We start from the raw sequence: 25,055 nt of genomic DNA on the forward strand, positions 1-25,055 counted from the left end.
GAAAAATATGGCATTGGTTCATCTTTTTTGGTCAGTGCTGGATCGAGTTCCAGAGGAACCAGACCTTTGTCGCAGAGCCTCGGCAGACAAATCCAACACAGATTTGTCAACCTTGTTCCGTAAAGTAGAAAGGACATTGTTGCTTTCAATCATAAATTCCTGAGTGTTGTTCCGTGCAAAAGGAAAAGGTTAAATATCAATGATTTATTTGTCTGGATTCAGTCAACTGGATATAATAAACAGATTTTATTGCTGTACTTATTTCATTTGCATGATAGGGATCTGCGGCGGCGCATTGCTGCATACAATGCAGTCTTACTTACAGAATCAACACAAAGGCAATACTCAACACAGTCACAAAACAGAACATGTTTGCATATTTCCAATGCCATTCATCTTCTATTTAGACAGTTGTCACCCACACAATTTTGACTCAACCCACCCATTCTCTTCTGTTCTCATTTGTTCTCAATTTTCCATATTCTGAGGATTGATTTATAAAGTGTGGTACACACAACAATTGTTATCACACTTACATGTAATTCATAATGTCCAAAATTTGAACAGGGAGATCTTTACATCTGCAAAATTAATGTCCTTTGACCAGAAAGAAAATATAATTTGGCTTTACATAGATTACATGTAGGATCTAAATTCTATGTTTCGTACAAAGAATATCAGGGAGTACATCATCATCATCATCATCATCTATGGTGAACCGTGAAAAATGACATTTGAATACCATATGTGAATTGGTCTCCCAAATTCTATGAAATCAACAACAATAATTGAAAAAATTATCAACAAGGATGCCTAAAAAAAGATTGTGGGCCAAGGCTGTCAGTTATGTCCGGAAGTAGTGGTTTGTTTAATTTTATGATTATGTTTATGTCATGTATGCAAACAAGAAACAGGAAGATAATTTCCTCCTAACTGTTTAATGAATTAGACATTAATCAATATTTGACTCTGACATCACTTGGCATCACTCTGCACTTTTTCTATCAATTTGGGTCCTGAGTACCATTTTTTTTTTTGGGGGGGGGGGTAACACAGGTGATATTAAATATTTAAAAAAAATAGGTGTTCAAAGTAAAGAAATTTAGGAGCTCCAAATCCTTGTGGAGAGATTTTTGAAATATTGAAGGAAAAGAAACGTCCTTTCTACAATTTGAAATTATATGGGCCTATACATGTACAGTATACATGTATACTGAGCTGTTGTCATTTTTCATGAAGAATCAGGGAAATTAAAAATAGAATAAATGGCATCAAAGAGAGTAGCCCTGCTTGAGACCATTGTGTAGTCCTATATGTCATGTATAATTTAGTGTTAAACACATTTTTTATGACTGATCTTATGTGACCGAACCAGCTTCAATCCTGTGGTAGGCCTAACATGTACCTTTATTGGCTAACAGGAACATGCAGGTCTGTTGGCCTGAGACTGAGTCATGTTGGATATCTGTCCAGTGAAGGTCGTAATACTAAAAATATGACACCTTCACTTAACAATTTATACTTCATACAGTAGATTAGCCTTTTTAAATGTAGGGTCGCTTCATAGAGGAGGGGAAGTATTGACAATCTCATAGAGCTCAATGCCAAAGCCAGGCTATATAGAACATGCAGCATGTCCTAAAGTTTCCCAAATGACACACAATTTGCTGCTTGTAAGTATTGGCTTGCATGATGATGTAGATATACATTAGAGCCACTCCCGCCACTCATCCTCTCCAAGCGCTATAGTTCTCCTTAGAACTATAAGCTAAGAAAGAAAGATAACCAACAGTCTTTTTAAAGACTACACCAGCAGTCCTTTTCAGGACTACAAACCCTCAAGAAAGATTACAGAGACTTCTTTTTCAGGACTCCTCGATCCTGCCTCTCTCTCACATGGTTCACCCGCAAGCCTACTGTATAACACACAATTTGGTTATGACTATGAGAGATAATGAGATGGTACAAAGAGAATCCTTTGTATATGAAGCGTTGTATCATATTCTAAATGATCACCAAATGACAAACACGTACACCCAGGTACCGCTGATGAGATCAGTGTCCCAGTGAAGTTCCTTGATACCCCCTCTTATCAATAGAGCATTAGGCCTAATGGTTTCAATTGATACCCCTTGAATGTCAATGGTACTTTTGTTGCATCAGTACAGACCATTGTTTGGATTTATCCTGGGTAGTATACATGTACCTCACACTAATCATCTGCTTTATATTATGAAACATGATATCTGTCTAGTCTGTGCGCTCAATGTACTATTGTGAGACTGTCTATTGAGGTTGAGTCTTGGTAAAAGTTAAATGTTAGTTGTGAGCTCTCAATCTTTAAAGTTAATAATAAAACAAATGATTCAAGAAGTTTTAAGTCTTGGGAATTCATGCTTTGTTAAGACCTAAAACATTTGTAAAATAGTTATTTCATAGTTACTGTTTGGAAGGTGTCTTGGCAACAGGACTTGAGAGCAGTGCTTAAAATAGACTTGCTACATGTATCTGCCAGGTTTCCTCAAGGCAATAGAGCACCTAAGTGGGACAACTTGGCCAGTATGACGTCAAAGTTGTCAAGGTTACTGGTCCCAAACAATTTTGTGTTAAACAATGGAGTGGCGACACCAGCGTTAAACACTGAATTTGCCCTGCTTCGGCCCATTGCTTGAATTATTTTGCGGTGAACCTCGTGCACAGGCTCTGTTGTTTGGAACCAGTAACCCGGACGATAAGCGAATATGACGTTGGCACTTCGGTGATTGTTGATGTCTTGGTTTTGGAGTATCCTGTGTGTCCTCTGATGGCTAAAAGGTACAATTTTGGACATGCAGATTTTTCCACTGGTTGGGCAGGCAAAGTTTTGAGTTTGTTCTGCTGTTGTGCCTCTGGTCTTTCTTACTGCTCAATTGACATCTTGAGCTTGGCGCATCTTGGATTCAAAGCTTGCTGCACCGGCCCTTTCTTAAGGCTTGTCTCCATTTTGATATGTCGGCAGCAGTCACATCCCAAGACTGGGAATTGATGCTATAAAGTCACTCAGACTTCTTTTCAGAGTGTACTCTATAGGTAGCCTGTACGTGTCCAACCATGACATTGTCCAACTACATAATTAACAAGTTTGGCTCCGTACATGGTATCACCTTGGAGATAGATGTATTCATACAATTCATGTCTTCAATAATTTTGTCTATTAAATTCTACCGCCTACAATATTGTTCTGCTTTTCTTTATTAACTTCAATTATGCACTTTGAATATTTTATGTCACCCTCTCTCAATTTCAAACTAAAGTCATGAACAAAAAAACTCTAAAATTATGTATACTCTATAACCCTACCCTTTGTACAAAGTGAAAATTGCCTTTGAAAAATAATTCTGTCCGTTAAATTCTACTGCTTATGATAGTGTTAGCTTCATTTATGCACCATTAATGATATTTTATATCTGTCTTCCTTCTCAAGATCAATTTAATATCTTCAACAACAAATCTATTAAACTCTAGCATATACCCTCTTCTTTCTTTGAACACAGCATAAAAGTGCTTTTTCTCATTTTGCTGTTGTGAAAGGCACAATTTCTAGCAGCCATTTTAATGAACTTTTGTGGTTTATAACAGAGCTTTTTTCTTTGGTTTTCTTGAGCTACATACACGTAGCTTAATTTGGTGCAACTCAATTATCAAACTCATTGTAACATCGTTATCCAAAGGAACCTTAATGTAATTATAGTCGTGAGCCTAAAATCCAGCTTATTAACGAAATACAAAGGCCCATAGAGCACGTACATGTACATACAGTAAAACTGTGAACAGTTTAGTCAGAAACTTATACACCCTGTGGAAGATATTGTTCTGTTGAGGCGCAGAAGGGTGTTAACTTCTATCTAAAAAGATTCGACAATAATGCCCTTCTGGCTCTCAGCACACAATAAAGGCCTGGATATGGGGGCCTAGTGTTGATTAATATTTTGTGTCACGTACAAATATAGCAACATGCACATGTACGTGCGTGTAGCTGTCTTTAACACCTTCCCTACATTTATCTATCAATACGATCTTACGCAATGTGCGTCATAAATCCATAAAGCCTCACACCTTCATTCAAGTTTTATCTGCATGATATGGAACTAAATGCATGTGACCAAACTGATTGATTTTTCATGAGTATGTTAAAAGCATACCCACTTTCACATACTAACCATTGATAATACATGTATATGCAGAGAGGTTATTTGCCTGATGTCTGATTTCATTTGTACATTACATTCATTTGAATTGGAAAGTAAATACACAGTACAGCAAATACTTCAGTACCTCTATGGGCAATTCGTGCTCCTCTAGACATCGGAGCAAAGGGCACCAAAGCCCGAACATGATCCCCAAGACGACGGCTTGAAACGTCTTAGGGGGTCAAATTTCAATTGCGTGTTGTGAAATCGGGTTCGTAAGACCTCCTGATCCACAACATTGGGCCAGGTGCATGAAATATTTGCATAGCCTGTCGTGATTTCTTCTAAATATATCTCATTTGATTCCATTTGAAGGCAATCACGTTTTGGGGCAATTGTAGCAATCATTCAAACTATACAATAACACAATATATAACTAAATGATTTTAAGTGGTCTAGGTTTAAGTTATACCATTATTCTTGATGAACATGTAAGTGCCATTTTTCAAGTAGTTGTCTATCAAGCGTAAGATCACTGTAGGGATGATGGTATAGTTGCTTATTTTTTTATACTTTGTTTGTAAAATGAATTTATTGATAAATATATGCATATTAGATGCTTATTGATATTCCCTTATTAGTTCTCTTCTTAACATCTTCTTTACACAATCCTCATCATCACCACAGTATATTCACATGATATTTCAAATTAGGATTACAAATATCATTTCAAATTCGCATCCTCCCCTACCATCCCATCATCATTAGGAATACGCCCGGTTCCTCTTCATTATCCTCACTTGCCTCCAGCCAGTCTCCTGTGAATACACCTGCAGGTGTCAAGTAAAGAAGATTATCTCAGGGTTCGATGTAGTGTACCTAACCTATACCACTCCCACATGTAGGTGAGAGGATAGATGTGACACCGGTGTGTGATGTTATCCCACTTTTTGCACCAGACGTTGAACTGAACATGTTGGATAAATCGAGACTTATTGGATATCTCGTTCTGGTTTTAGAAACTGAGATTTTGCTTGATATGTAGAGGTTTTAATGAAATCTCTCTCTGTGTGTCTAACTCAATGAGTACCAGTAGTTCTTAACAGCTACGTGTACATGTCACAATAGAAACTTCTTTCTCATGTCAGTCTAGATTTGGTGGGTTTTTTTATGGGGGGGGGGTGGAGGAGGGTTGCTAGAGGGCTTTTGGATTTACTTTATTAGAAAGAGTGAGATTTTGTCTCTTTCATATTTGATTGTACTTGCAGACCAGCTTTTAAAAAAAAATTACTTTGAGTTTTTCAAAGAGCTATCCAGAGCTAAATCTCTAAGCACTTGTTATAATTTTCCACTGATTTTCTTAGACATTTTCATGAGTTTTTCACCCGTCCATCCCCCTTCTTTCCAGAGAATCCAGAATTCCTCATTTTCTTCTCCTTTCTGGTATACCCCTTTATGCTGGTCACCACTATCTCCATCATGTCATTCTTACCATCCTGCCTTTCTGCGTTCTCTCTGAAGACCATGTAGACTCCTAATTGCAAACCTAGAAAAGAACCTGTCACTCTGTGTTTGCAGTGAATAAATGTACTTGTCAGGAAAAGGAAGTTCCAAATTGGCTGTTTTACCCCCTTGTCCAAAGCAGTCCGATGCAGAGGAGATTGAGATGCTCTTTCCCATCACTATCCTTCCTTATTCTCACCTCATCCTTCCTCATCCTTCTTCGTCTGTCCTTATCCTTTCTCATTATCACCATCTCCTTTCCTTTCTTCTCCCCTCTCCTGCTCCCCTGCTCCCCTTCCTCTATCTTCACACTTTCCATTAGTCTCTGATATTCGCACCTGGAGGGGTAAAAGAAAGCAGGTCATTTTGGGGCTGGGTGTAGGTAGTTCGGCTACCAGGGGGTGGGAGGGAGGGCATCACACATGCGGTGTCATCCCCTCGCCCAGGAAGAGGGGTGCGCCAGGGTATCGTTGGCACTATCATCTTGCCGATATTACACCCGGTTGTGGGTTTGTTTAGGGAGAGCTTGATGAAAGTGCAAACTGCAGCCCACTATGGCTTGTAATTACAGAGAGCAGTCGATACCTCTCCTCGGGCATGTTTCCAATATCGGCCGGCTGTCTAATCAAAGCCCCTCGTTCTGTCAATCAATTCGTCCCTCAGCTTGCCAAATGTACATATACAGTGAACATCCAAGTTGCAGAGTTAATTAGTAATCAGGGACATGATTTAATTACATTATGCTTGTTTCTATCTCTTTTGATTGAACGTTATGTTAATCCAATTTACAGCATATCCAAAAAGTTCTTTATTTAAATTGTGATAATCTATTCATGACAACTGTTTCGTCTCACTAATGAAATGAAGTGCAATGGTGATACAGGAAAGATTTTTGTATTGTTTTATTATGAAGATTCCATGTCATTATATATTCATCAAGAAAGATTTCTACTTAAAATTAAGAGAATTTTTATTCAAACTAATACATTATGAAAAAGTGAATCACAAAGGAAACTAAATAAAAATCTTTCTCCGGTAAAAACCCCTCCTTATATAAACTCTTTTAGTCTTCATGAACAAAAGTTTGTTAAAATGATTTTGTAATGCAATCCTTATGTTGTATCATGTAATGTTTCTACATATTTTTGTTGATAGCAAATTCTTTTTATTTTTAAACAAACCTGATTGGTCATGAGATGAATGGTAATTATGGCTTCTTATGAATTACATAAATGTACATTTGTACCTAAACATATGAGGTCCCAATACATAAGCCAATTAGCCAAGTAACATACGTAATCGACATTCCAACTAATTAATCAAAAGTGCACTGACTACATTTGTACGTAGGTACATAACTTTGGAAACATCATTACATCCCCCACAATGATATATCGAAAGTATCTGGGATTATACGACCATGCAGCTAGTGCCGTGCTGGTTTAATTGACGATCAGATCAAACGAGCTGGGAAAGAGAGACGTGGTCTGATCTCTGGCCTGGCGGACCTCTTAAAGCCGCTACGGTGATGGTGATTGAGCGAGGCATGATGGCTCATTATTAAGACTGATGTGGGATCGATGGCTTGAACAGATCTGGCGTGCGAGAAAAAGAAATCTGATTCATGCCACAGTCGGACAACTCGATACAACCCAACAACAAATGCGGAATGTATTTTTACTTTTGCATCCATTGGCGCCCCAAAGTACATTTATTACTTTCTAATCATCAAAATAAAATATAGTAAATTCTAGCAAATCTCATAAGTCATAATGTTCTTTTAGTCCAACTAGGACTTCATGGGTTAAAGATGAATGGTAAATCCTAATCAATCTCATCGCATCCAGGATACCTGTATCTGTCAATTTGACTACTGAAATGGGTCAAATAATTGGTAAACATGTTCAGAGAAAATTTCAACGTGATCCATCATTTAGACTGCAACCCTGGCACCGGAACGGCAATCTTTGGTTTTGATCAATTAATGCTTTCCTTGTAGTCTGTTTGGAGCCAGAAGAGCATCAACTCAGACCATTTTACACATAATTAACACCCCCTTTTGGTTCCAAATAGATAGTATGATGTGATTGATTTCTATCACCAAAAGTACAATGTACCGGTACTGCAAATTTGATTTCCTTACATGTCCACTTCCTGAAACGTGAAGATAATTGACAAAATTTGCATCACATCGGCTGACATTTTCACTCATTTCAAATCAGTGACCTACATGTATATCACAACCTTTTTAAGTTATATAATTTCTATGAAATTGAAAGCAATGAGTGGATATTTTTAAACGACGTATCAGTACGACGACAGAGTGGCTTGCCAGATTATAGGGATAGGATGAACAAGAAGGAAGAGACAAAAAGAGAAAGAGAAAGAGAAAGAGAGAGAGAAAGAAAGAGAAAGAGAGAGAGAGAGAGAGAGAGAGGGGGGGGGGGAACGGGAGGTAGGGGGCGAGAGAGGGCATGCAAGATGTGATATCTCTGGTCCAGTGATGTTGAAAGATGGCAGTGCAGAGGAGCTTGTTTTGATATGTGGAAATATGATTGATGACTTGACCGTGGCTGTGAGAGGTCTGGATTTGTGTGATGCAAGTTCACGGCAGCTTTAATTCAGCTGGTACAAAATTGTACGGAGGAGCATGTGTATGCATACATGTGCATGGCTTGGTAGATTGATGTATACCAGCATCTGTGTGACAGGGGAGATGATAGGGGCAATACTTTGCACCATGCCCTCAAAATAGGATTAAGGGGAAAAGGAGAAAAGTAGGTCAAAGCCCCTCCTCCCAAAACCTTAATATACAAATCAATCAAAATGGGAATACAAAATTATATGAATAAATAATTAAATAAAGAGATAACATAAGGGACCCCCCCCCCCCCCCATCCCTTAATTTTGAATTCACAACAATTATATTAAGCAAGGTGAGTGACGAAAGAGAGACTTTTAAGGAAAGTTTTTATTAACTCCTTTTTTCCTTTAGCTGGTCTTTTTCCTGACCTCTGACAAATCTTTCTTTGCCATTTCCATCTTTATAAGTATTTCAGAATGTATTATCAATCAAATAATTGTATCGAAAATGAACTGACGTTGATCAGAATGAGGAATACTCTGTGAGGATGATAATCAGATGTGTCGGCAGGTGAAATGCGTAACGATTCCCACTTCCCAGGTCTTCGCATTGCACGAGAGGTTATTGATTCTGCTGAGACAATGATCAATAGGGGAAAAGGAATTAAGTACGCCTATTTGGCTATTAGTACCCTAGCCCAAAGACAACCAAAGAAAAGAAAGACAACCCAAAGTAATTTGATCCCAGGTTGCCGATGGTCTTATTGTTTCAGTTGATTAACCAATGGCCAGTTAATACTAACCGTTTCAAAATCATTGTGATGGATCAAATTGTCTGTGAAAGGACGCGAGGTGCGTTTAATTACGCATCTTAGTTTATTGGCCACTAGGGGGAAGCGTCGGGAGCACGTGTCACGGCGGCTTCGTTCCAATTAGCTGGAGGTTGTCGAGGGGAGCAGATTGAGCGTCACGGTTTGTTAAAAAACAGAAGATACCCCAAAGTGTTTCCTGCACACACCTACTAAGTAGCCTGTACCGCATGCTGTAATGAGTGAAGATTGAATTTTATTTGAAGCGCCACGGTCAGATTTCTAGCTGTGTAAAGCAATTACACGGGAGATAAAATGGTGCACAGATTGACTCTGGTTGAATTTGATAAGTGAAGGCTTATTGCTTGCCCATCGGTTGATGCATGCATGCAGTGAACAGTTGAACATCGGTTTGATGGAATGTACTGTATGAAATACAGTAACTACAGGAGCAAGGGGATGCAAGTACAAGATGGGAGGGGGGAGGGGAGGGGCAGAGAGCTAACAATCTTGATTTATCACAATTGTTGTGATTATTGTTATTTGGTTTGAGATGGCACTTTTCCATCTCTCCTACATGTAACTTGTAGATTATTTAAGCCACTCTTCAGAGGATGTTGAGCTGAGTTTTTCACCTGCAAACTTATTTAATTTAAGTCATTTAATACCCTAAAATAAACAATCAAAGACACCAATTGATTCTTGAAGATTATGAAAATGTACAGTCTAAAACTTGGTTTGGTTCAAATATTATTTATGCCGCTCCTCGGAGGCTGTAAAGCTGAAGACAAACAGATGTTTATATTGACATCTTTATTATTTTTCACATGCAAACTTAATTAATTTATATTATTTACTCCCCTGAATTAAATAAACAAACAAACAAAATGATCCAATTGATTCTTGAAGAATTAGATGATATGACAATGTACATACTTAAACTTTGTTTGGTTTAATTAGCATTATAAGTTCGATGTATCATGAAGTACCGTATTTGCCGGCGTATAGGCCGCAGTATTTTTGGAAGAGAAAATATCAAAAAGTCGGGGTGCGGCCTATGCGCCGAAAGAGTAAAAAAAAGTTTGTTTTTTTTTTTTTTTTTTTTTTTTTAGTTTCGATTTATGGCGCTATGCCTGGCAATGTCTCCCAGCTCAGTAATCAGTGTGTTGACTCACCACTCGGAAACTACAACAACACTAAAATTTGACTGTCATCTTGGTTTGAAAGTAATCTTTCTAATAGATCTCAATATGTAGTTTATAATAATAGTTCCTCAAATTTTTTTCTATAACAAATGGTGTACCACAAGGTACACCACTGGTACCATAGGTACTTTATTGTTTTTAATTCACATTAATGATCTTACACATTCTTCTAAAAACGACATTGTTACTATTATTTGTGACAAGTTTACAAGCACAAATCAGCGCCTTTAACTGAACCTCGATGTTAAATGAAGGTCCTTCCACGCGTGGGTTTTCGGCAGCAAAACAACAACAACAAAACCAAAAAAACTTTTTTTGTTTTTGTTTTTGTTTTGTTTTGTTTTTTTTTAAATGTCAAAATCGGGGGTGCGGCCTATGCGGGGGTGCGGCCTTTACGCCGGCAAATACGGTACGTACCAGCTTCTTTAAATGATACACTTAGAGACTTCGGTTGAAAGCACTTTACATGTATAAACACTGTTTTTTTTATTGCTTTTATTATTATTACCCATTGGTAACTAATATTGGTCATGAAAGGGCAGTACCTGAACTTGTGAAATATGATATACTCATCAATCAATTAATCAGTCATAATTAATCATCATGCCTAATTGTACATGTACATGTGATAATGCAGTTGATATGTGTGTGGAGAATCAATTGCTCACACATGTGCATTTGTAACAAAAATAAAGTAAAAATTGAATAAATGAATGATATATACATTGTATCTGTTTAGAGCCAGAAGGGCATTATCAGTGTGAACAAAAGATATCTGTTGACACCCTTCTGCTTCTGACATTGAACAAACAATGTAATGTGCAACTGTATAGCTGCTCTAGATGAATAATCTCTCTTCTATTATACAATAAAGAAATCAATCATATCATCTCATCTGTTTGGAGCTATACATGTTCATGTAGGAGAGTGTTAACCTTATCATATTACACACACTTAACACCATTCTGGCTCCAGACAATATGATAGTGACATGTTTTTTACACAATTCATGGACACGTTTAGTTCATCACTTTGAATGAATGGATTCACTGTTTTTCCGCCAGATGTTCCCATGTTATCTGCATATGTGGGTCGATGATTTTTGTGTGGTTTCAGTTTAAATGCCAAAACACTCAATTTGATGCGAAGCGAGAGTTAAAGGCACGGTAGGATTGTGGATAATCATGAATTAGAATAGGATTATTCACATTATCATTTGGTGAATTAATGCTCTTGAAGTTCAGGTTCATATTCCAAATTCTGAAAATGAGCTAATACGAGTCATGTTGATATATTGTCTGTTTGGAACAACAAGGGTGTTTGTGATCCATAAATACTTTAACACAGAATTAACGGCCTTGTACCTCCAGAGACTCAATATGTTTGAAATGCTGAATATTGTTGTTAGTTCAACAGCTCATGTCTTTGTTGCCTGTCTGCTTTATTTTACTCTAGACTGGTAGAACTGTAGAAATAATCTCTAGTGAATATATGAACATGTGTGTATTTTTGTTCATAATTTTTTTCTATGAAGTACCAATACTTTATGAAGTGATATGTATATCCATGAAGTTTGGTTTGAAATTTAACCATACCCCTCTTATCCTCTCTTCATCTTCAGATGCCTTAGAGCAGCCATTCTTCACCACCAATCCAATCGGCACCACAGTCATCAACTCCAACCGGCACACCATCTCATGCCGGGCCACGGGGACCATGCCCATCGACTACGGCTGGGAGATCAACGACACCGCGATCTACGCACCGGAGTGGTCGTCGAACTCCTACACCTTCACAACGATTGGGAAGAGCAACATCGGGGTGTACAGATGTGTGGCAAGCAATGTTGTGGGTACTGTTATCAGTAGAGGGGCAGAGATTCATGTTGCTTGTAAGTTTGCTTTCTTCAAATGTTTTTGTTTTTCAAAGCAGTATGGACAGAATAAGTAGTATCATTGAAACATTGTATACGACGCAGGGAGGGAACATGAACATGTAAACTAGGTATGGGCAAATTTTGGTTGGGGGACAGATGCCCTGCTTTTATACCCTTGCACTCTCATATTCATGATTTTCTGTTTGCTCATCAGTAAATATGCATTAATATGTGCCTATGGGTATGCTATTAAAACATTCTCACAGCAAAGTAGCCTTACAGGTTTTAGCATTGAATTTGGCTTGTTTGTTAATTAATGCACAGAACAATAAACATATTTATAGGCTGAGCTTTCTTTGAAAACACAACACACAATACTCTTTCACTCATAACCACACAACGATGATATGGATTTGCACATATCTAGCGTGTCGTTTACTTGTAAATATCTATTCAAACAAATTCTTTGTTATCACCAATGCGGAAAGCAATTAACTGTCATGTGTGGTATTTCTGTGTATATGATGGACATTTGTTACCATCAGTATGTTCTCTTTTCATCTCTTCTACCAGATTTTGAAACATACGGCGGTGCTCCACAGACGACAATGGTCAGTGCGGGGGCTGCGAAGATTCTGACCTGCCCTCCCTACGGTAAGATTCCACTTCAAAGAGTGTCTAGCTCATACGTTGAGAGGTTCCCTGAAAAATGAAAACCCCATTTCATTCGCATGATAATACAACAAGGCTTATTCTTTAAAGAAAATTTCTGCCCCCACCCCCCAGCAAACCCATTTCCATCAAACCACTGTTACCACTCCTTCTGTTTATGATTTCAATCTTTTTTTGTGAGCAAGAGATGAAATTATTCTTGAAAGCATGACCCCTCATCATTGTAATTGAAAATTCTAGTCTGTGGATAAATGTTATTTCCTTTTAGAAAAGCATTGCATGTATCCCCTGGCTATTCAATAAAAAGAGAAACGGCCTTCAACAAACGCATGTCCATATCCAATATTGGATAATGAATCTGCTTTGTGCAAACAATAAAACTGATGGTTTTCCACATCCTCTTCTAATTAAACTCTATCTAAATATTGTGAGTAGATCATTCCTCTTCATTTTCCGGTTCCCTGAGTATCTCTTTAAATGTCACCATTGTGTCAATACGTTTTGGGTAAACAGTGAGCGTCTGCATCTATTGAGCGTGAATCATTCCCGAATCGTTGAATGCCTGTGTTTGTTCTTTCGGTCTCGTCCGGACTTTGAACCCTGTTTTTACTTACTTGTTTACAAGATTTTGGTACAAGACTAGCCTAAGCCCAAAACATATTTTGATAATTTGACCATGAATTCAGAGAAGGATTGCAATAAAATGAGATATCATAGAGAAAATTTAAGAAAATATGCAACTTTGCTATTTCACAAAGGGTATTTTGATCTAAAATTGAACACAATGTGAATTTTTATGTATTTTGTATTTTGGAAGCTTTTATCATCACCATTGTTTGAAGTCATAAACATTCGATGTAGACTAGTCTGTCTCTATTCAAATATGTATTCATTTGTTCTCTGCTATGTATCCTTGGGCTGGCATTGCAATAGAATGCAAATGAAGAGAAAGAACTTTTCACAAGTTTGTGTGGGGAATAATCTCTAAATGGAAGACAAATACTCAATTTCTGTCTCGTCTGAGTCAGCGGGGTGGGTCATTGTTTGAGTTTGTTTGGCAGAATAACGGATGATTCCAAGTGGAGTTCATGGAATTATAGTTGAATCGTGATAAAGCACAGCGGATGTAGGATATGTCTTACAGACGTTAAACATTGTAGAAATGATATCAAGTAACTCACAATATTGATGTCCGTCTGAATATAAATCATTTCAAATTAATAATCATTATACACTGTACATTTAGTCTATTGAATAGAATTTGCTTCATATATATTTCTTGATAATTTCAAGTTATAATGAATATAAATGATGATGCTTTCCAGCTTTTGGTGTGTCAGATAAAAGTAGCCCCAATTATTTTACAACTTTTTCCTCTCCTGTTTCATACTCTTGTTCATATTCATGCTTTGTAATGATCTTGACTTCAAATGCTTCATTCTCATTTTTATGCCTCCGCCACCGAAGGTGGTGCCGGAGGCATCATGTTTTCGGGTTGTCCGTCCGTACGTCCGTACGTCCGTACGTCCGTACGTCCGTCCGTACGTTCGTACGTCCGTCCCGTTTGACCGTTATCACAATATCTCAAGAACCATTTAAGATTTAAACTTAAGACTCGGGAATAGTATTTATCACCATAGGAAGACGATCTGATTAGATTTTGGAGTACGTAGGTCAAAGGTCACAGGTCACAGAGGTCAACTTATGAAATTCCTTGTATTGAGTTTGTTAGCGCGATATCTCAAGAACCATTTGAGATTTAAACTTCAAACTTAAGGATAGTATGTATCACCATAGGAAGACGATCTGATTAGATTTTGGAGCACGTATGTCAAAGGTCAAGGGTCACAGAGGTCAACTTATGAAATTCCATACATTGAGATTGTTATCATGATATCTCAAGAACCACTAGAGATTTAAACTTCAAACTTAGTGATAGTGTGTATCACTATAGGAAAACAATCTGATTACATTTTGGAGCAGGTAGGTCAAAGGTCAAGGGTCATAGAGGTCAACTTATGAAATTCCGTACATTGAGATTGTTATCATGATATCTCAAGAACCACTGGAGATGTAAAAACTTCAAACTTAATGATAGTGTGTATCACCATAGGAAGACAATCTGATTAGATTTTGGAGCACGTAGGTCAAAGGTCAAGGGTCACAGAGGTCAACTTATGAAATTCCATACATTGAGATTGTTATCATGATATCTCAAGAACCACTGGAGATTTAAACTCCAAACTTGTTTAAATTGCTCTATGGCGGAGGCATCATTTTCGACTGCGCGCAGTCAAAATTCCATCTAGTTCTTGTAGCTGTCATACTGTATATTCTCCTATCACTCTTTCCTATTCTCCTTCCCATTTTCTCATTACTCACCGGGTTAGTTATGCTTATATGTAAATATATAAATCTATCCCTCTCTGGTATATTATTGCCACTTTTCCCAGTTGAGCACACAACATAGATATTGACACACTCTTATATTTGAAGAAAGAGAGATACTGTTTGATTTCACTTTGTACAAATATGGTTCAGTGAAATTAGGGATCTTTTACTTTTGGGTCTTTTGAGTACATCACCATCCAAAAGAGTCAATTAAAGGTAATACAAAGTTTTGGGAAATTTTGAAAAGAGGCAGGATAGTAATTCTTTACAATTTTGATATACTTGGATGCCCCTGTGGATTTATTATAACCACTAAAAAATTTAGCCCCTGAAACATTTTTACTTTCGAGAAAAATTGAATATAAAAATTTACCGGTGCTCCCGGTAAATGTTGATAAATTTCAAATAGCGCTTACGGCCATACAATGATAGCTGCGACCATGAAAATCTCAGCATATGTAGTTGTGATATGTCATTTCCAAACGGAAATAGCCGATTGGTCAATTTTAATCAAGAAACATTGTTTTATGGCTTAATTAATATCTTGACCTTGAGAGGGAGCTATACAACATAAAGTGTTTATTATTTACAATTTCATAACTTAAGACTCAATTTCAACCGCAACAATGATCACTGAATATTGTAGGATCGCATATATGCTTCCAATATGTTCATTTGAACCAAATTCATGACCCCATACCAAAACTTTGTATTACCTTTAAGGATGAAACACACTTTTTTTGTGGTAATGTGAGCTGGCCCAACAGTCGACTTTCATGCATGTCGAAGAAGAGAACTAATAGCTTTTTGTTGCTTTTAAATTTCAACATTGCAGACAGTTACCCAATCCCGACTGTAACCTGGCAGTTCAACGGGACCGACATCATACTGGGTTCAGACCAGCTGGTGACTGCAGACCAGCGACTGGTCCTACTCCAAGCCACTGACCAGCGCCAGGGCTCGTACACCTGTAACGCCAACAACAACGTCTATGGATACACGCAGACCAGCCCTAGTGTGATGCTAACTGTTCAAGGTGAGTACAGTGTACATATTTATATCAGTTGACAACAGCAGACCTGCCAACCAGTACGATTTAATCGTATTTTGTACGAGTTTTAGAAGTAAATACGACAGTAGGATTCTCCTCAATGGTTTTGGGTGCCATTTTCAAAGGCAAAATGCCGATTCTGTCCTGTAAAGTATCCTACTGGCAACTCACATCAGCAATTTGGGGATGTTCATTGGATCATCGAACACACCAGTCATGACAAAATCATGCATATTCAAGCAATGATCTGTAAAAAAAATTCTTCCCGTATGCAGGAACTGTAAGAGTCATTGACAGGCCTGATAAAAACCTGATTTAAATCGGTTTCCAGATTTTTTTTATAGTTTTCCTGATTTAAAAAAAAAAAGAAATTTACCATTTTTTTTTCTTCCATATTTTATCCTGATTTTCCTGATTTCCCTCTTATTTTCTGTATTCTTCCCTATTTTGCCCTATCTTTTTCCCAATTTTGTCCCAATTTTCTTACTCGAAAGGAGGGAATGTTGTTAGATGCCATTTTTTCCCTGCCAATCCTCTTTTTCTTTTTCTTTTAATCAAGGGGGGCGTGGTTGAGGGGAAAACAAAAAAAACTTTTTTTTTTTTAGTGCTCACTATCACCCCTGCATTGATCTGTGTGTTTTTTTTAAATAAAATTTTTGCCAGTAAAATGCAACTTTTGGGAATACAGTTTTTGAACTCCAGAGTTTGGCAGGTCTGCAACAAGAAGGGTGTTCACTCGTATACTTTTACTTACATGTAGACAAATGCCCTTTTGGCTCTTAACCTTAAGGAAGCCAGAGCATTTGTCATGGAAGTTACATAAGGAAGATTGGACCGTTTAGAAGATGTTGCCATTACAAACAGCAGCTCCAGCAAACCCTGTAACACGTTTATTTCAAAACTTGTGTTACAGCTAGAACTCAATGCTGCCTTTAAACTACACATGCTTAGTAATACAAAGACTAGGGGCATGTTTCACTAAGTTGAACTTATCTCTAAGTTGGACTTAAAAAAATTATGGAGAGCCATTTGTAGATAAATATATTCAAAAGCAAAATTTCAAGTATTTTTAGACTTTAAAACTATTCCACATCAAGAACATGAAATGTCCTTTATAATAGAAAATATGAATGATTTGAATCAACATTTTATGCCTTTTAAAACAACTTTTACAAAATATTTTCATAGATGCTAACGGCTTTCCATGATTGTTAAGTCCAACTCAGAGATGAGTCCAACTAAGGATCTTTGTGAAACCCCCCCCCCCCCCCAGGGTCTCTGAATAGTATCTGAATAGGATAAATGTGCCATCATATAACTGCTTACATTACATTATCATTCTTTGATATTGTCATGCATCTCTCCAAGAGGGAGAGTGACCATTTTGAGAGGATATCGTTGCCAGGAACCATGTTTCTCCCAGGATATCCTTACAAAGAAACCAAATCAGTTCCACATGGCGTAGGAGTATCTATCATGTTCAGAGATTATGTGCAGATCGAGTGCAGCGATTAGTAAGAGTGCAAAGCCCTACGTATGTTCTGAGATGAAGTCCTCATGTTTGGAGCCAGAAGGGCGCTGGATCATGTGTATTTTTTACACAGAGTTAATGCCTAGATCTGTTGCTCAATGGGTGATATTGGGTTCATGTGAAGAGATTATGTGTAGATCGAGTGCAGCGATTAGTAAGAGTGCAAAGCCCTACGTATGCTCCGAGATGATATCCTGGGGTTTGGAGCTAGAAGGGCATTGAATCATATATATTTTTTACACAGAGTTAATGCCTTTCTGTAGAGTGCAGCGATTAGTAAGAGTGCAAAGCCCTACGTATGCTCTGAGATGAAATCCTGGGGTTTGGAGCTACAAGGGCGTTGGATCATGTGTATTTTTTACAAAGAGTTAATGCCTTTCTGTAGAGTGCTTCGATTAGTAAGAATGCAAAGCCCTACGTATGCTCTGAGATGAAATCCCCGGGTTTGGAGCCAGAAGGGCGCTGGATCATTTATATGTTCAACACAGCATTAATGCCTTTTTGTTGCTCAACATATGATATTGGGGTCATGCTGTCTGCCTGTCTATCAAACTTATTGGCACTTGTGAGGCTTCTCTCCTCACACAACGATTAATCCTCCTCTCAGACCGGATTATTGCAATGTATCTGCCCCCATGGTTGAACTATTTCCCAGTCATCGTAAATGAAACATGTACTACACATGCTCGCATACATTTAAAACTTGTATCACATGAAGTCCTAACCATCAAAGTTGTTAATGTTTAAAGAAAGTCAAAGCTGGGACATAAAATGAAAATGTTTCTGCGTAAATTATGCTATATAAAGGTGAAACTTTGTAGCAAAACAGAAACAAGCTACAACATTTCCAGTTTGATAAAGACTATTCAATTTTTCTCTTAGACATTTTCTTTTTATATATATACAAAGAAACATTTGATGCTAACATATAAAGCTAACAAGAATTGGTACTTACGAGCAAAACAAACATAACCTTTCAAATCTGTTAAACACTTGTTCATACTTTTTTAGTCATTCTCTCTTTCATTCTCAGAAAATTGACATTGATTTATGTACCCCAAAACAGGTCTTAAGTTATTATTGGCACAGCAAAGCAGAACAAAATCTTTCAAACTTAATTTCGTAAACACGCTTCTACTATTTTTCCTCCATTTTCTATGTCATTCTCAGGTACCTTCACGCCCCCTGCATTCATCGCACCCACTCTCGTCCTCCCACCCAGTAGTACAGTCGTCAGGCCAGGACAGTCCTTTGTACAGATGGAATGCATCATCAGTGCCCAGTAAGTGTGTGAATGCATGTTACTCTTAAATGGGAGATATTACTCTTAAAGGGGAGATATTACTCTTAAAGGGGAGATGTTACTCTGAAAGTGGGGGTATTGCTCTTAAAGGGGAGATATTACTTTTAAATGGTAGATATTACTCTTAAAGGGGAGATATTACTCTTATTAAAGGGGAGATTTTACTTTTAAAGGGGAGATATTACTCTTAAAGGTAAAGACCAGTATTGGAAACGCCCCAATTTCAAAAAATGAAATGGAAGCTCTTATTACCAATCATGTGAAAAAATATGTTTTGAATATAACATGATGATAAAAATTTTGACGGGAAACCGCCTACTAATTGATATATTTGGTAAATTAGTGTATCTCTCGCCTGTTGAGATATATGAAATGCACGTGTCGTGCATGTGTGTGTAGTCCCATATACATCTTCTGTGTACAGTGCTTCTAACTTTATGAAGACTTGGCCAAATTTCTTATCATTTTGATGATTCCAGAACCTTGCAGTACATATATACTAGATGATCAACCTCTTCAAATCGATTTCACAACGTTTCTTTCACAATGCAATTGCATGACCACAACTGGTCTTTAGCTTTAAAGGGGAGATATATTACTCTTAAAGGGGAGATATTACTCTTAATATATCTTAAATCAATTACAACTTAAAAATGTGTAACTTTTCCTATCATGTATCAGAAATTTATCCAACTATCAGTGATCTATACTTAGCATCATTGGATTCGTTCTAACGTTGGGATGGACTTTCCCTTTAAGCTTTCCACATCAGTACTGTAGAGTGGGAGATGATTGATTCTTGCATAAAGAATTGAAAATTGAAATTGAGGCAATTTTCATTATATACAGTAGTCAATAGTCATGGTGATTTGGAGGAGGAGTGGCATTTAAATTGGGTGTTCCTTGCACTGAGCATCGCACTGCATCCATCATAGATTCATTGTATTCAATTGGAAGCAATTTTCTCAAGGAATGCATTCAGGGATGATGGCCAGGCCGGCATATCAATATGAAATTTGAAATTATTTCCATTAGCATATCGTTTCTTTTAGTTTACTGATGTGTTTACCAATCCCCTAGAAATCTCTTATTAGGCCTGTCATCATCAGGCTGAAGTTACAAAATAAATTGGTCAAGAAAATATCCCAAGAAATCTTTGTGTTTTTTCCAAAATAGCCCGCTATATGGGAAATAGTAGGCTAATTGGCGCCCGTCCCGAGCTATATGTAGTTTATGATGAGCGTATCGGACTGGTGAAAATGCAATTTTGAGCTTCGGGAAAATATCACGAATCTGAAAGTGCCGGGTTCTTTTGCAACTTTGGTCTGATGAAGACAGGCCTATTGAGTTGAGAGCCAGAAGGGCATTGACTCTGTATTAAATGAAATGAGTTAGTGCCCATCTGTCTCTGAACAGATCAAATCTTCTTTGACTTTCCCTTCATTATACGTGTACTTGTTTTCTGTCAGGTCCTGTTACAAATGACATCATTAAAATAGTTGATTTTTTTCACATTATTGGCTGTACCAGGCCTAATAATTACCCAATTTAAAATCGGTATTGCGTCTGTATTAAATGAAATGATTTAGCGCCCACCTGGCTCTGAGAAGATAACATCTTTTTTGACTTTCCCTGTCAGTATACATGTGCTTGTTTTCTGTCAGGGCTGGTTACTCTGTCTGCTATTTCTGGCTGTATACTCTGTACAATTCCAATATTTCATTTTTTTTTTTAATGTAAATTTTTAAATTTCCAACAAAATACAATGCATTTTAACGAATACAATGTAAAATGCATACAAAACATAGTTACATTTGTAATTTGTAAACAAATCTTAACAGTAATTTATACATTTGAGGAAGACAAAACTTAAATTATAAATTCAACTGCATTCATATTTTGAGGAAATGGAGAGGTCCACTGAAAAGCAGAGCTTGTAAATTGTGGACCCCTCGGATAATAATGAGTGTGAAAAGACTATAGAGTACATAAACAACCAGTCTTTTGATGTAATTTGTGATCCTAAAAAACACTTTCCCCATTTGTCCCATCTTTCTTCACAGTCCTTTGAGCTCTCTCCAGATCTCCTGGCAGAAGGACGGAGAGGGGTTGGACGCCACGGGGGCCATCTTGAAGATCTTTAACCCCACCGAGGCCAACGCGGGTACCTACAGGTGCATCGGTGACCTGGCGGGCTCGGGGATGCCAGCCGTAGAGGCGTCGGCAAACCTCACCATGTACAGTAAGTCACAAAATGCATTTTTATTATCAAAAGGAATCACATATTTCAGAGATTGCCTGCAGAAGTTTTTAGTTCATATCACGTTTTCTTCTTTTTGTTTGTGTTCGTCCGTCGTCTCGGTTTCTGTTTAGTACATTTCCCCTGTTTCTGCTGGGAGTGAAAGAGCTTTTTAGTATTAGAAAGAATCACATATTTCAGAGATTGCCTGCAGAACTTTTTAGAATTTATTATATGTTTTCTCCTTTTTGTTTTGTGTTTGTCCGTTTTCTCAGTTATTGTATCGTACATTTCACCCTCTTCTGCTAGGAGTGAAAGAGTTTTGTGTGTGTATTTTTGTTTGTTTGTCTGTATGTATCTAATTGGCATGTATGAGTGCTAGTAATTACAGTTGTAATGGATATAGGAGAAAAGTAAATTAGTTCAGACGTGTCATCTTTTAAGCCGATTGAGATCATACTACATTATTTGGGATCACTTATTTTCTTGCAATGCTAGAAATAGAAGTCAAATTTATATCTTTAACTTAAGATATTTCCGGAGAGACTTACAATATATCCAGGGATAGACTAGATTGATGAAGATAACGACCTATAGCGTAGTGACACTGTTGGTTTTTCTTCATGCTAGACAAACAAATCATATACCTCTCCAGGAGAAACATCCCTCTCAAGGTGTAAACAGATCCATTTGGGTAGCAGTCCTGTCCCCATAGCTCAAAATGTTAAGTCTGGCGATGTACGCCCCCACCCTAGGCACTCGAAAGGTTCTATTGCTTGAAAGAAGAGAATACGATAGGTTAGGTCAGCATAATAATGATGAGGGAACATTTTCAGAAACTACTCAGAAAGATATTTCCCCTTTTTTCAGTTCATCTACATGTCTCAAGGTGAAATGTACATTGTAGGTTCCATAGTTTTGTAGAGAAACAATTTCTATGCAAAATTGTCAGTATAATTATACCAATTGCGATGGTAGGAATACAATGTATGAAGTCATAAATCTTCCTTGTAACATTTGTCTATACATGTAGTTTGATACCTCCAACAAATGGAATTCATCGTTTTAAGTTAAACGCAAATGCAGAAATTATCTAAATTAGTTTTCAATAATGTTGTCCCTGATCCTAATGAACGTTGAATAGTCTTAAATGGCAGTGGGAACGAGCATAAACATTGAGACAGGAATCTGGCAGACCTTGTCGAGCAAGACATGTGTGCAAAGACTGTTGACATGTTTTAGCCTGCACAGATTACACCGCGCTAATGATGGCTGTCACAGTGCCTGAGCTGGATACTTGGTCACCAGTCCACCACTAAGCGTGAGTGGAGGAGGCATTGGTAGGAAGAATGTTGGATGAGGATGAGAGGAAGGGAAGGGTGATGGAAATTGAAGGGTTGACTAGAGTAGAGGAAAGTGGGATGGGTGGATGGATGGAGGGAGGGAGGGAGGGAGGGAGGGAGGGAGGGAGGGAGGGAGGGAGGGAGGGAGGGAAGATTTAGAGAGCTGGATAGAATGCAATATATAAAGGTTTAGACTAGACATGGGTATACCAACAGATACAGAGAAAGCAAGACACAAAAGGAGAGAAAGAGAGAGAAAGAGAAGGGCAAATCGGGGGGGGGGGAGGATTCAAAGGAGGGATATAATTGGGAAGGTGCCAAAGCAGGGGATATAGGGGTGGTTGTCAGAAACAGAATCAAGAAAATATGAAAATAATTCCAAAACTGGTCAATAAAACAAACAATATTTTCATATTTAGAGGCATGACCATTTTGAATTAGTTCTAATTCAAGTACATTTCTCCATTTCCTTTGCAGGATACAATGTCATTTAGGTACTCAAGAATTTACTAGCAATTAGTGAAACGTAAAACTTATAGGTTAACCATAAACACCAAGGTGCATCCTTGTCAGGGCAGTCCCCTTTGATATCAAATTTAATATAAAAGGATTTCACTCAATTAAATGGGATTTTCGATATGGCTCTCCCAAAACAGCTGTCGGGGCAGTGATTTACACCTTACTTAGTCCAAACGGTGACTCACGCTCCAGAAAGTAGCATTCGGGGTAAACCCTGGCAGTTTGTATATTTTCACGATTAGTCAGATTTGTACCACACCACCACCGCTAAAAGCAGGACAGTCTGTTTATGTAACATGATCCCGATGTATATGCAGGTCCATTTGTTAGATTGAATCGGAATCTCTTTAAAAGGCCATGCGTGAAATTGAGTAGGTGGGGCAGTAGAAAATTGTCTTGAGCTTGAACTTCAATCAAGTGGGTGTTTTCAATTACTTAAAATTAGACCTGAAAAGTTATTTTTATCAAAGTTTTGTAAATAGAAGCGGCTCTTGTTTCTAGAGATATGATCTTTTAAAAACTTGTGATAAATAGTACAATGCCTGCGATTATACCATACTTGTGTAGACAAATTTATTGAAAATTGAACAAATAATATTTAATTGTAGAGAATGAAAAACAAACCTCATTATAAGATGGGAGAGGGAGAGGTTTATGAGTTTCTATTTCCTAGTCTTGTGCCTTTTACAATAAAGCTGATGAAATATTTTACAATTATTCTAAAGAGTATTAAAGTATTATTGAGTCATACATGCAGATAAAAAAATCATAGAATATATGATGCCAAACAAGCAAATAAATTTCACTTTTTGTATCCAAATTCATACTTACTAAGTTACTAGGGTCATAAAGAATTTTTTTTCTGAAGAAATATAATTTGATGCTGTATATAGGCATGATTAAACGAATAATAAATGTAGGTAAAGGAATTTACAACATGGAATTGTAAATTGTTGAATTAGTGTCTCTTTGAATGATACTCTGAAGGAAACAATAAGGTAACAAAGACAAATACCCAAGAACGTTTTAAATTACAGAGTTAAACTAAATAGTTCATTTTTATTGGAAATGTACTCTGCTGTTTAAGAAACAAGAAAGTTTGCCCTGGATTATAGCTGTTTGTTTCGTAAGGTAAAAAAAAAGGTTTTAAACCATCCGATAAGCTGTTTAAATCTAATTTGAGTTTACAGAATATTGATAGTATGAGAGTGTATAGGTCAAAGGTCAGCAATAAGATTGCATGACATCCTGTTCATGTGCACAGCATCGATAAACTCTAGCCCCCAGAGCGACACGCGGAAGATTTTCATCGGCAAAAACATCCCTCTTTATGTTATATCCCTATGGAGACAGGTGTAGTCCCACAAACATACTTTGGGGTTAGGAAAACACAGTTCCGCGAGTGTGATGGCGTGCCGACCAACGCTCTTGTCCACACCCTGGCGATAACAGGTCTGTTTGGGAGGGGCGATTCGAAATGGGAGCCTAATAAGAGGTGGTTGCCAGAGTATTAGGTTCTGTTTTCATTCGGGGGAGAAGGGTAGGTTTTAATCATGTCCCCTCGAAAAGAAAGAAAGAAGTGGAGAAGAGAAAGAAACTCATGAAAAAGAGGAAGCAATTTGTAAGGAAGGGGGCGGGAGAGGGAAGGAGTGGGCAGATAGAGAAGGAAAGTTTTAATTATCGTGGAAGAGTACAAGAAGATATTTGATACCTTCAGAGTTGTGACGATATCGATTTTGTTTGGACAGTGCACTGCCATCGGGAAGCAAACGTTGTGAAAGATATTGCCTTTGGATTTAGGAAAGAGCTAGTAATTCTCTATCATTACAGAGACGAAGACTTGCCAATGAATTGTCTAATA

General features: G+C 37.6%; 1 protein-coding gene across 1 annotated transcript in view; it reads left to right on the forward strand.

The window, feature by feature from the left end:
• Positions 1-11,835: 11,835 nt before the first annotated feature.
• LOC576125 (protein sidekick-2) overlaps positions 11,836-25,055 on the forward strand; it is a 75,766-nt gene continuing 62,546 nt past the window's right edge. Inside the window, exons 1-5 of the mRNA XM_030984292.1 lie at positions 11,836-12,160; positions 12,719-12,799; positions 16,044-16,244; positions 18,961-19,072; positions 21,157-21,335. Coding sequence (XP_030840152.1) covers positions 11,836-12,160; positions 12,719-12,799; positions 16,044-16,244; positions 18,961-19,072; positions 21,157-21,335 — 898 coding nt within the window. The remainder of the gene's footprint in view (positions 12,161-12,718; positions 12,800-16,043; positions 16,245-18,960; positions 19,073-21,156; positions 21,336-25,055) is intronic.

This window comes from Strongylocentrotus purpuratus, unplaced genomic scaffold (assembly GCF_000002235.5).
Source record: "Strongylocentrotus purpuratus isolate Spur 01 unplaced genomic scaffold, Spur_5.0 spur5_scaffold_14, whole genome shotgun sequence".
NCBI lineage: Eukaryota > Metazoa > Echinodermata > Echinoidea > Camarodonta > Strongylocentrotidae > Strongylocentrotus > Strongylocentrotus purpuratus.